We start from the raw sequence: 14,171 nt of genomic DNA on the forward strand, positions 1-14,171 counted from the left end.
ACATACAATTCACTGCAATGAACACTAGAGGCAATAAAACACCAACAACATTTATTCCTGTTCACCTAAATTATGATTACAGGGCAGATTATTGATTAACAAATATTTATTCTTTGTATGTTATGTGCTCAAAACACTTTTACCATAGTGCATGATTTGTAAACATTTGGATGTTTGCATCACATAACCAGCTTCATATGTATAACTGATCTGATTTACTGAGGAAATTTACTCTTTCACTTATCTGGTACATCATTGAGCTTGCTTGGGTACGAGTCCGGTGAAACACAAGTCATGATAAAAGAGCTCAAAGACTTGTAGAAGCAAGATAAAATAGCAAGTTTGTTTCATCAAATGCATTTTCTTTAACAACAACCTTTAGGTTTAGGGTAGAGTTTGTAAAAAATTGTGAGTGCATGAAGTGTCCAATGTTCCCCATTTTGTTTTTTCGGTTGAATGAGTGCATCATCTGGGTATTTAAAATGCACGTCCTTTTTAAAATTTTAGTTTCACTTTATTTTGATTGTCCCTTTAACACATTCTGTTGACTATAAGTAACATTACACCTGCATGCCTTCTAACTCTCATTAGAGTATTAGTAGACTGGTATGGTTCGGGTTAGAATAAGTTGACATGTAGTTCCAAAGTTGCTTATAGTCAGTATAATGTCTGTTGAGGAGCATCACAATAATTATAATTTTCACGTCCTGCGCCACATTGTTTAAATAGCAAATGCATTTGCGGCCATTTGTGCACCCATGGGCTGCTGGTCTGAGAACGAGGTGTGTGTTCTGGCACATTGTTGGACCATTGCTGTTTTGAGGAACTGAAATAGACTGAGCCATTGACCGACTGAAACCTGCTCTAAAGTCAATAGGAGGATCCACAACGCGCCTACACTCTGCTTATTAAACACACAGGGATGCACATCAGCACACAAACATGCCACATATTTAAAATGAACAGATTACAATGTAAAAAATTATAATTGTGTACATAAAGATATGGTGGAATCCGGCTTGTCCCGTCTATGGTCTGCTTACGCACTTTTACCTCGCGCACGAGCAGTTCTGTTTGCGCTCTGGAGACGGCTTCGCTCTTTCCACTATCAAATTCCGTCATGTAAATAGCGAATCTGCCATGGTGCGAGCACAACTGGCATTTAAAGGGAATGAGAGATGAGACTCTGATTGGTTTAACGCACGTAAATCCCAAAACACACCCATTACTCACCCTTTTAGACCATGTGCCGGATGTGCTGACCATTTCTCCCGTTGTTAAACTAGCAAAAGTGGATTCGGACACGCCCTAAGTGCACGTGTGCCCTGCGCTTTAGACCATGCGCTTAGATCGTTAAAACAGGGCCCTTAGTTTTTCGGTTAAATGAGTTCATTATCTGGGTAGTTAAAATGCTCTAAAATGCATTTTTAAAATGTTTTTTTTTATATTTCACATAAAACGGCATAGAATAATGCATAAGAATGCAGAAATTGCATATCTGTTAGAAATGGTAATGTAACGGTGTGTTCTTCTGTTGTCAGATGCTTGAACCCAAGCAAGATGAGCCATGTGACCTCAGGGGCCAGAGAATGACCTCTGAGGAGGGCCAGTCCCCGGGGAACCTGTCGGACGCTTCGGTCACCACAGCGTGCCCTCGGTCTAGGAGCCTCACGCTGCTGGAGGACATGTGTACCTCTCTGGAGGAGAACCTGGTTCCTCCGACACCTCCACCCTCCACTGAAGGAGAAGATGGCAGAAGCACAGAGAGCAGCGTCAACGAGGACGAGGGCAAAGAGAAAGAGTTCTTGCACGCACACACACGAGACTGTGATGAGGAAAAACAGCTGCTTGTTGATGAAGATAATGCGTCAGATGCGCTGGACACGAATGCTCCCCCTTCATCATCATCTTCATCATTTGTCATCCCCGAGCTTCGATTGGATCGCTCCTTCAGTGCGGACGCCCTCTCCACCCCCGGCACCGATGAAGAGTACGAGAACGAGGATGAGGACGAGGACGAGGATGAGGAGGAGGAGGAGGAGGATAGTGACGAGAACTACCTGGAGCGCAGTGACAGTAAACGCAGGAGCATGGTCGAAGCCTCTGCATGTGAAAAGCACCCGAGCGGACTCAGCGTGCAGAACTCCCTGCGCAGACGCACACACAGCGAGGGAAGTCTTCTCCAGGACCCCCGCACGACCTGCTTCACTTCTGATAATGCCATCCACTGCATGGAGGGCTCAGGGACACACACTGGCGGGTGGACGCTTCCCTCACCCAGAACCCTGAAGAAAGAGCTGACGAAGAACGGAGGGTCCATGCATCAGCTGTGCATGCTGTTCTCCGGGAGAAAAGTAAGTCCAAAGAGTTTATTAATAAGAGTTGCTTCAGCTGATATATTAGTATATATAAGCACCACTCACTTTCTTCACAAAAGCACATGCTCAGCACAAGACAAAGACACAAGGAATACAGTAGTTCACCCAAAGATATAGGGCCCTATCATACACCCAGTGTGTTTTGCTAGTTTCAGCCCGACGCAGTTTTCATTTTCACGTCCTGCACCGCGTTGTTTAAATAGCAAATGCATTTGCACCTGTCCATAGGCTGCTGGTCTGAGAACGAGGTGTGTGTTCAGGCGCATTGTTGGACCGTTGCTATTTTAAGGAACTGAAATAGACTCAGCCATTGACCGACTGAAACCTGGTCTAAAGTCAATGGCGCAGTTTTTTAACTTATTTAAAGAGCGCATTTTGCCTGGCTAACGTCAGACCTCTTTCTCATTGAGACGTGGTCTGGGAACCACATGTTCATTTTCTCGTATTTGAGGCGTGGTTTACGAATGCCCAGAGCTGTTTATTGGGCGCTACGAATGTCTATCAAATGCGCCTGCACGTAGCTCATAGCCAATCGTTTAAATTACACCAGATGACGTATGTAGAGCGACAGAAATTTGACGAGGAAGAAGACGAAAGAACACTATCTAAGGCTGCATCGAAAGGTAACTTCGCGTCTGCTGCCATGTTGGATCCATAGATATAAACAAACTGCTTCGGTGTAGGGGTGGGCGATATGGCAAAAATATCATATCACGATTTTTTTCAGGAAAATCACGATTAACGATTTTATCACGATTCTTTTTATGTTGGTTGTACTATTTTGTGATTGAGCATTACAGCCAAACTAATGTCCATATTCTAAAAAAAATGCCTTAGGTAACAAAATAAAAAAAATAAAAAAATGGTGGACAGGGGCAAAGATAAAAATATTTGTCATTATTTTCTTTATTAAATATTAAGATTAAAGATACACATTACACATAAACAACTTAATATAAAAATTAAATAGGCTAACAGTGCTTTACAGTATGTTTTCAGCTACAGTAGGTGTATTTAACAGTAGCATTGCAGAAAGTAAATGAACAAATATGAAAATAAAACAGAACAGACTTCACTATATAAATTATAGATTGATACTTATTAAAGCTACTATTAAAGTTATCAGTCAAGAGCAGTGAGTGATTTTCTCTTTGCATTTTGTTGTTTTATTAACATTAAAGGGATAGTTCTCCTAAAAATTCAAATTATCATAATTTACTCTCTCAAGTTGTTTTAAACTCGAATAAGTTTCTTTCTTCTGTTGAAAATAAAAGTTATTTTTGAAGAATGTGGGTAACCAAACAGTTGATGTACCCCGGTGACTTCCATAGTATATTTTTCTCCTATGGAAGTCAATGGGGACCAGCTAATGTTTGGATAGCCACATTCTTCAAAATATTAATATTAGAAAAATATTAGAAAATATTAGAAGGAAATTAATACAGGTTTGGAACAACATTAGAGTGCGTAAATGATGAGATATTTTTGGGTGAACTATCCCTTTAAAGATAAGCGGCAGCGTGTCTGTTTACTATTACTACTGTCTCTTTAAGAGTTGCGCACGACGCGTTTAATATACACGCATTTGACAAGCAGATTTTCTCTCAGTTTTCTCAAGTTTACTTTCAGTTTAGACATAACCGACTTTGTTTATGTAAACCTTTGTGTGTATTTAACAGTATAAGCACAATAAGACTCGAAAAATAACTCGTTTTTTTTTTCTAAAACCACCTTATTTATGTTGTTCTGTCGGATTATAGTGTCAATTTCAGTGAATTTGATCAAAAAAATGTTGCCGACGGCAGCTTTAACTAGTCCAGTATCCAGGCGCTGGTAGACAGGCGTTGTGCATGTGAGCTTCACATGTAGGCTACGCGCTGAGAAATGCATGCGTTAGAACAGCGCATCAGCACGCTAATTAAATGTTTAACCGACAAGGCATTAAAGCACATGCAAATTATGAACTTTTGTGAACTGCAGTGTCCCGTTCCGCTGTGTTAACATTTTATGTGAATATACGTCGCGTTGTTCAGTATGTTGGGACAGAGGCGCCAGAACAGATAGGCTAATGCACGATTCTACGATATTTCTTCAAAAGCAGATCGTGGAGACATTTTAATCGTCCACGATCAAAAATCGTCATATCGCACACCCCTACTTCGGTGTGTCGCATAGACGTCGTCATCGTCTTGCTGCTCCCTCCCCGTTCTGTGATTGGTTCCCTTTTTGAGGTGAAAATCTGGTCCATGGTATCCAGGCTGCCTAGCAGCGTGAATAAAATCGTGCTGCGCTCAAGGCAGCATGGGGAAATCCAGGCTAGAGCGCGTTAGTAATATGAGCCTATAGGCGGGTCCACAACGTGCGTACAGATGGTCTGCTCGTGTGTGAGGTTAAAGCACACGAGCAGACCATCTACGGGACAAAGTGTATGTGCAAAACGTAGAATCCGTTTTCTTGCTAGAGAAGCGTTCAGTTTTTCTGCTTGCAAATTCCGTCATGTAAATAGCGAATCCGCCATAGCGCGAGTGCAACTGGCTTTTAAAGGGAATGGGAGATGAGACTCTGATTGGTTTATTGCATGTTACGCCCAAAGCACACCCATTACTCATTAAGAGAATAGAGACAACCCTATTAGACCATGCGCTGGGCGCACCGAATAATTTTCCCGGACACGCCCTAAGTGCACTTGCGCCATGTGCTTTAGACCATGTGCTTAGATCCTTCAAATTTGGCCCAAAAAAATTCACAAACCTATGATATTCTGCTCAATGTAATTCTATAGGATGTTTTTGCCAGGTGAAAGTCAAAAGTCAGATTTTTTTTTACCATTTTTGTTCTTTGCATAAGCATTGCAGGGTCGAAGGTTATGGGTTTGATCCAATCACATCAGTTCATCATGAACAATAGAGGTATTGACACTTGCCTTAATTAAACACCAATTAAACAAATTAGTTTCTGTAAATTTTCCCAGACATAAGTAAACATTTGTTTACTTCAGCACAGGTTGTTAATTGCCTTGAAATACAGTGATTATTGATATACAAACAGCACCATTTCAGTCATAGTTTAACTAATTTACCCCTTAACAAGGTGCATAAAACGAGGAAAGCACAGATATCACATCCTCTTTTAACAGTAACTTGTATTTGTTGAGAGAAAAGATATATTTTATACTAAAATATAAAATGCACTGGATATTAGATCACGTTACTGTGTCTGGGTTAGTAATTACTTTGTAAGTACTGAATAATAATAAAAATCACATACATAAAATGCATTTACGTTTTGTAGTTGCTATACACACAGTTATTGTGACTTTTGTGCTATAGTTATATAATTAATACAATCAAATTAGTTTTTAATAACGTATAGACAAATTCTGCTGATATTTTCATGCTCATCATTCCATATGTAATCTGATATATTGGTATTTGTTGATATGGTTCAGAATGAACACGGTTTTGTCCACTAAGTAGCGTTCTGATGATTTATTTAGCTCTTTAAGCAGTTTAAACAGTATTTGAAGACGTTATCAAGCTCTTTTATGCCTTCTCATGTTTATGTGCATGCCTGTCAACGCAAGCAAGTGTGAGGTCTGTTGATCCAATTTAAATAGAAACAAGTAAATACCATATCTAGCTTTTCTACATACTTTATACTGTGCATTACTGAAGACAGAGATGCGTTCCGCTTCCTCCTTCATGAGAACCACTGCAGTTTGATGTTTCTCTGGCTTTCATCTCTTATTTTTCTGTTATGCCTTTTTATTAGTTTTGCCTTTTGCTCAAGGCTTTTGAGTCGTAGTGTTTTTGAGTTTTGTTTGGCACATAAAGTGGCACACATGCAGACAGGTGCATACTGAGCAAAGGTCAAGGGTCAAGCGATGGCATTTTTCTGTTCATTTACAGTGCAATGACGTTAAAAACTACAGGATAAGCAACATCAGTTGACCACAGCTTGAACTTCCACTCATTTTAAACTCGAGGTAACACAAGCAAAACCATAACTGTGCGTCAGACTAAAATGAATTATCAGTGAAACTCTCTTTTGAGTCAGTTCTGTTACATGTGTTGGTCAAACGGATTAGCAAAATGTTCTGGATAAGAATCATTTGGACAGCTTAATCGTTTGAAAGGGTTTCACGCTTTGTAAACTGTAGCACAATACTGAGAACAAAAAGAGTACTGTGGTAAAAGTGAATTTTTAGCTACAGTTGACTGAAACAAACCTGCAAAAAACATTTTATAGTGTGTTTATAATGTAAAAGTATCATTTATTGCCATGGTAGGGACAGTATGTATTAATGTAGCTTGGTATTACCACCTGATGCTGTCACTGTAACATGATACTGCTATGTGAAGTCCTTTAAAGATGGTTTACCGTTTTAGTCAATGGTGACATTAATGCTACACAATACTATAATAGTAAAATGTAAAAAAATGGTGCTCTCAACAAATGTATTGGTGCTGATTTTGATTAATGAAAAAAATATATGAATAAAATATATATTATATATATAATATATTCACCCCGACAAGGGGACATGAAAGATAAGAGTGCATGATGGGAAGTCTTTGTTCTAGTAGGTACTAATGAAAAGTGTGTGTGATTGATTCAAAGAGAGTGAATGAGGTGAATGATTCAAAGTGAGTGAATGAGCAGAATGGTTCAAAGTGAGTGAATGATTCAAAGAGAGTGAATGAGGCGATTGATTCAAAGTGAGTGAATGAGGTGAATGATTTAAAGTGAGTGAATGATTCAAAGAGAGAGAATGAGGCGAATGATTCAAAGAGAGTGAATGAGGTGAACGATTCAAAGAGAGAGATATTCATCCTTTTTGTCCTCTTAAGGTAAATGCATTGCATTGTTTTTTTGTTACCCTGGCAATTATTTGTGTCTGTGTATCCTTTTTGTCTTTTTTTTCATGTTTATCTGTATTGCTTTAATGCTGTGTAATGTTTAATAAAAAAAAAAAAAAAAAAAAAAAGATTCAAAGAGAGAGAATGATTCAAAGAGAGTGAATGAGGTGAATGATTCAAAGTGAGTGAATGAGCAGAATGATTCAAAGTGAGTGAATGATTCAAAGAGAGTGAATGAGGCGATTGATTCAAAGTGAGTGAATGAGGTGAATGATTCAAAGTGTGTGAATGAGGTGAATGATTCAAAGTGTGTGAATGAGGTGAATGATTCAAAGTGAGTGAACGAGCAGAATGATTCAAAGTGAGTGAATGAGGTGAATGATTCAAAGTGAGTGAATGAGCAGAATGATTCAAAGTGAGTGAATGAGGTGAATGTTTCAAAGTGAGTGAACGAGGTGAATGATTCAAAGTGTGTGAATGAGGTGAATGATTCAAAGTGAGTGAATGAGGTGAATGTTTCAAAGTGAGTGAATGAGCAGAATGATTCAAAGTGAGTGAATGAGGTGAATGTTTCAAAGTGAGTGAATGAGGTGAATGATTCAAAGTGTGTGAATGAGGTGAATGTTTCAAAGTGAGTGAATGAGGTGAATGATTCAAAGTGAGTGAATGAGGTGAATGTTTCAAAGTGAGTGAATGAGCAGAATGATTCAAAGTGAGTGAATGAGGTGAATGTTTCAAAGTGAGTGAATGAGGTGAATGATTCAAAGTGAGTGAATGAGGTGAATGTTTCAAAGTGAGTGAATGAGGTGAATGTTTCAAAGTGTGTGAATGAGGTGAATGTTTCAAAGTGAGTGAACGAGCAGAATGATTCAAAGTGAGTGAATGAGGTGAATGATTCAAAGTGAGTGAATGAGCAGAATGATTCAAAGTGAGTGAATGAGGTGAATGTTTCAAAGTGAGTGAACGAGGTGAATGATTCAAAGTGTGTGAATGAGGTGAATGATTCAAAGTGAGTGAATGAGGTGAATGTTTCAAAGTGAGTGAATGAGCAGAATGATTCAAAGTGAGTGAATGAGGTGAATGTTTCAAAGTGAGTGAATGAGGTGAATGATTCAAAGTGTGTGAATGAGGTGAATGTTTCAAAGTGAGTGAATGAGGTGAATGATTCAAAGTGAGTGAATGAGGTGAATGTTTCAAAGTGAGTGAATGAGCAGAATGATTCAAAGTGAGTGAATGAGGTGAATGTTTCAAAGTGAGTGAATGAGGTGAATGATTCAAAGTGAGTGAATGAGGTGAATGTTTCAAAGTGAGTGAATGAGGTGAATGATTCAAAGTGTGTGAATGAGGTGAATGATTCAAAGTGTGTGAATGAGCAGAATGATTCAAAGTGAGTGAATGAGGTGAATGTTTCAAAGTGTGTGAATGAGGTGAATGATTCAAAGTGAGTGAATGAGCAGAATGATTCAAAGTGAGTGAATGAGGTGAATGTTTCAAAGTGAGTGAATGAGGTGAATGTTTCAAAGTGAGTGAACGAGGTGAATGATTCAAAGTGTGTGAATGAGGTGAATGATTCAAAGTGTGTGAACGAGGTGAATGATTCAAAGTGAGTGAATGAGGTGAATGTTTCAAAGTGAGTGAACGAGGTGAATGATTCAAAGTGAGTGAATGAGGTGAATGATTCAAAGTGAGTGAATGAGGTGAATGATTCAAAGTGTGTGAATGAGGTGAATGTTTCAAAGTGAGTGAATGAGGTGAATGTTTCAAAGTGAGTGAACGAGGTGAATGATTCAAAGTGTGTGAATGAGGTGAATGATTCAAAGTGAGTGAACGAGGTGAATGATTCAAAGTGAGTGAATGAGGTGAATGTTTCAAAGTGAGTGAACGAGGTGAATGATTCAAAGTGAGTGAATGAGGTGAATGATTCAAAGTGTGTGAATGAGGTGAATGTTTCAAAGTGAGTGAATGAGGTGAATGATTCAAAGTGAGTGAATGAGGTGAATGATTCAAAGTGTGTGAATGAGGTGAATGATTCAAAGTGAGTGAATGAGGTGAATGTTTCAAAGTGAGTGAACGAGGTGAATGTTTCAAAGTGTGTGAATGAGGTGAATGATTCAAAGTGAGTGAATGAGGTGAATGTTTCAAAGTGAGTGAACGAGGTGAATGATTCAAAGTGAGTGAATGAGGTGAATGTTTCAAAGTGAGTGAACGAGGTGAATGATTCAAAGTGTGTGAATGAGGTGAATGATTCAAAGTGAGTGAACGAGCAGAATGATTCAAAGTGAGTGAATGAGCAGAATGATTCAAAGTGAGTGAATGATTCAAAGAGAGTGAATGAGGCGATTGATTCAAAGTGAGTGAATGAGGTGAATGATTCAAAGTGTGTGAATGAGGTGAATGATTCAAAGTGTGTGAATGAGGTGAATGATTCAAAGTGTGTGAATGAGGTGAATGATTCAAAGTGTGTGAATGAGGTGAATGATTCAAAGTGAGTGAACGAGCAGAATGATTCAAAGTGAGTGAATGAGGTGAATGATTCAAAGTGAGTGAATGAGCAGAATGATTCAAAGTGAGTGAACGAGGTGAATGTTTCAAAGTGAGTGAACGAGGTGAATGATTCAAAGTGTGTGAATGAGGTGAATGATTCAAAGTGAGTGAATGAGGTGAATGTTTCAAAGTGAGTGAATGAGCAGAATGATTCAAAGTGAGTGAATGAGGTGAATGTTTCAAAGTGAGTGAATGAGGTGAATGATTCAAAGTGTGTGAATGAGGTGAATGATTCAAAGTGTGTGAATGAGCAGAATGATTCAAAGTGAGTGAATGAGGTGAATGTTTCAAAGTGTGTGAATGAGGTGAATGATTCAAAGTGAGTGAATGAGCAGAATGATTCAAAGTGAGTGAATGAGGTGAATGTTTCAAAGTGAGTGAATGAGGTGAATGATTCAAAGTGAGTGAATGAGCAGAATGATTCAAAGTGTGTGAATGAGGTGAATGATTCAAAGTGAGTGAATGAGGTGAATGTTTCAAAGTGAGTGAATGAGGTGAATGATTCAAAGTGTGTGAATGAGGTGAATGATTCAAAGTGTGTGAATGAGCAGAATGATTCAAAGTGAGTGAATGAGGTGAATGTTTCAAAGTGTGTGAATGAGGTGAATGATTCAAAGTGAGTGAATGAGCAGAATGATTCAAAGTGAGTGAATGAGCAGAATGATTCAAAGTGAGTGAATGAGGTGAATGTTTCAAAGTGAGTGAACGAGGTGAATGATTCAAAGTGTGTGAATGAGGTGAATGATTCAAAGTGTGTGAACGAGGTGAATGATTCAAAGTGAGTGAATGAGGTGAATGTTTCAAAGTGAGTGAACGAGGTGAATGATTCAAAGTGAGTGAATGAGGTGAATGTTTCAAAGTGAGTGAACGAGGTGAATGATTCAAAGTGAGTGAATGAGGTGAATGTTTCAAAGTGAGTGAACGAGGTGAATGATTCAAAGTGTGTGAATGAGGTGAATGATTCAAAGTGAGTGAACGAGCAGAATGATTCAAAGTGAGTGAATGAGGTGAATGTTTCAAAGTGTGTGAATGAGGTGAATGATTCAAAGTGAGTGAATGAGCAGAATGATTCAAAGTGAGTGAATGAGGTGAATGATTCAAAGTGAGTGAATGAGGTGAATGTTTCAAAGTGAGTGAATGAGGTGAATGTTTCAAAGTGAGTGAACGAGGTGAATGATTCAAAGTGTGTGAATGAGGTGAATGATTCAAAGTGAGTGAACGAGGTGAATGATTCAAAGTGAGTGAATGAGGTGAATGTTTCAAAGTGAGTGAACGAGGTGAATGATTCAAAGTGAGTGAATGAGGTGAATGTTTCAAAGTGAGTGAACGAGGTGAATGATTCAAAGTGAGTGAACGAGGTGAATGTTTCAAAGTGAGTGAACGAGGTGAATGATTCAAAGTGTGTGAATGAGGTGAATGATTCAAAGTGAGTGAATGAGGTGAATGTTTCAAAGTGAGTGAACGAGCAGAATGATTCAAAGTGTGTGAATGAGGTGAATGTTTCAAAGTGAGTGAACGAGGTGAATGATTCAAAGTGAGTGAATGAGGTGAATGTTTCAAAGTGAGTGAATGAGGTGAATGTTTCAAAGTGAGTGAACGAGGTGAATGATTCAAAGTGAGTGAATGAGGTGAATGTTTCAAAGTGAGTGAACGAGCAGAATGATTCAAAGTGAGTGAATGAGGTGAATGATTCAAAGTGAGTGAACGAGCAGAATGATTCAAAGTGAGTGAATGAGCAGAATGATTCAATGACTCATTCAAAAAGCCAGTTGCCTACTGGCTTAACAATGTAACTTGCTCAGATTACCACTGAAAAACCCTCACCACTGACGCACAGACACTGACAGCCTGTCTAGGACACGCAGACACAAACAGTTTGGCAAGCTGTGCGGCCAATCAAATTCCAGGAAATATCTCAGGAGGACTGTGTGCCACTAAATGCTTTTGATTGACCGATTACATTGTCTGTCGCATACAGTTCAAAATGAATCTTTCTTTATGTTCCTGCTTGCACCCTTACTGTAAACGTACTGTACCTACAGTAAGTTTAAACTGTCTGCTGTAGGTGGTACAACTACATCATTCCAGATATTTAAGACCACATTAAAAACTCATTTTTTTGCACATTGTTTTTTTGGTAACACTTTACTTAATGGGATAGTTCACCCAAAAATGAAAATTCTGTCAGTAATTACTCGCCCTCGTGTCGTTCCGAACCCATAAGACTTTCGTTCATCTTCAGAACACAAATGAAGATCTTTTTGATGAAATCTGAGAGCTTTCTTTCCCTCCTTTGACAGCTACGCAACTACCACTGTTTGACGCTTCAAAAAGTTCATAAAGAGATCATAAAACTAATCCATATGAATTTAGTCCAACTTTTCTGAAGAGACTTGATCACTTTATATGATGAACAGATTTGATTTAGGCTTTTATTCGCATATAAACAATCATTTATTCCTTTATGTATAGTGCATTGTAAAGATATCCATACTGTGTGATATATAATGCATTATATCTGTTCATAAACAATTTAAATCAAAGTTAAATTGCATTATATTTGCGAACTCCTTTTTTACATATAGGCTTTTTGTCATGTGTTAATGCATTATATGTTCTAAAGGTGTGTTCAATGAATAGATAAGTATTATAATGCATTATAAGTTGTTGCAACTATTCATGAGATCATACAAAAGATGAATAATTAATGCACTAAAATACTTTTATAATGCATTTTATATAAAGGCTTTAACAGTTGCCGTTCTTTTTTAACTGATAGTATTTTGTATTTTTACTTGACATTTACTTTAATGTTTTGATCATGCATCATGCATACAGAAAGTGTTTTGTTTCCTCAAAGCTTTGGATCATCAGTGAACAGATTCATTCCTGCACCTAAAATATTGTCAAACGTTTGATTTGAAATATTTCAGCAGAAATCTCAGGCCTGATTCTGCAGTGAACTGTGTGCCATCATGTGCCGCTTTCTGCTTTTCTTTCAGTCCCTTTTGAAGTGAATCTTCACTTTTCAGTCAAATCTATAGGCTAACTGAGTGAAATCGATTGTTGCTACTATGACATATCTAAGATTAAAAAAATGGACAGCTAAATATAGGTATTATAGTAAATTTTCATATGCCGGTATAAAAGTTATTTCCCTTTCAAATAGATCGCTTTTACTGGGATTCTGATTTGGTATTATTGAATATTAAGTATTCAAATAAATTGTCAAAAACACAATTTAAATTTAAATGAAGTGCACATAAATCTGTGAATTATATCTCCCCCCCATACCCTACCCATTAAAACCAAGTCATATCAAATCTGCTGTTTTGTTATTAATAACAGTTCTTCAGCCATTGTTACTTATATTAATTATTAATAGCCACATTTTCAGAAATTGGTGCAACCACCAATCCAGTGCATGCGATCTCCTGTCTTCTACACGTCTGCAAGTATCTCATTATGAATGAAAATCTCCAGTAATGCAGTGGCTCGTATCTCACTTCTCTGCAGTTCACTTCAGAAAATATGAAACAGAAGCAACAGAATAAAAGCTCCCTCTCAGCTTCTGTGTGTCTGGTGCATACTGAGACTATAAATATCCTGAACGGACACATGATCCTGTGTCTGTCTGCGCACGCATCTGGAGGAAATGTGTGTAAATGAATGTCTTCCTGGGAGAAGATGATGTTTAGCCGTGGAGACAAACGACACGCTATTTCATTACGTCTCAGAAACACAAGGCAAAAGACAACACTTTCCCTCTATTGATGGTCATTTATTAAACACGGTTATTGTTGGATATATACCTAGTATATAGAAGAAAACAAGTTTTTTTTGTGAAAAACAAATAAACATGAGTAAACAATGACTGAACTTACATGGTAGTCATAGTAATAGTCTTGTAATCTTTTAAAAGCCATAAACTGACATTCCCAATGATATGTAGCACACACACATACACACACACACGCATGCACACACATACACACACACACACACGCATGCACACACATACAATCACGCACACACACACACACACACACATGCACACACATACAATCATGCACACACACAGACACACGCACACACAGACACACACACGCACGCACGCACACATACAATAACGCACGGACACACATGTACACACTCACACACGCACGCACACATGCACACAAATACTATCACACACACACACACACACACAAACACGCACGCATGCACACACATACAATCACACACACACACACGCACACACACACATACACACGCACGCACACATATACACATACACACACACACACACACGCACACACACACGCACGCATGCACACATACAATAACGCACGCACACACATGTACACACACGCACGCACGCATGCACACA

General features: G+C 38.4%; 1 protein-coding gene across 3 annotated transcripts in view; it reads left to right on the forward strand.

Moving 5' to 3' along the window:
* Window positions 1-14,171, forward strand: part of rgs3a (regulator of G protein signaling 3a) — a 174,292-nt gene that overhangs the window by 103,955 nt on the left and 56,166 nt on the right. For all 3 annotated transcript variants that reach the window (XM_081365201.1, XM_081365196.1, XM_081365197.1), the window contains one exon: window positions 1,542-2,354. In XM_081365201.1, coding sequence (XP_081221327.1) covers window positions 1,542-2,354 — 813 coding nt within the window. The remainder of the gene's footprint in view (window positions 1-1,541; window positions 2,355-14,171) is intronic.

This window comes from Scardinius erythrophthalmus, assembly GCF_964197995.2.
Source record: "Scardinius erythrophthalmus genome assembly, chromosome: 5".
Lineage (NCBI taxonomy): Eukaryota > Metazoa > Chordata > Actinopteri > Cypriniformes > Leuciscidae > Scardinius > Scardinius erythrophthalmus.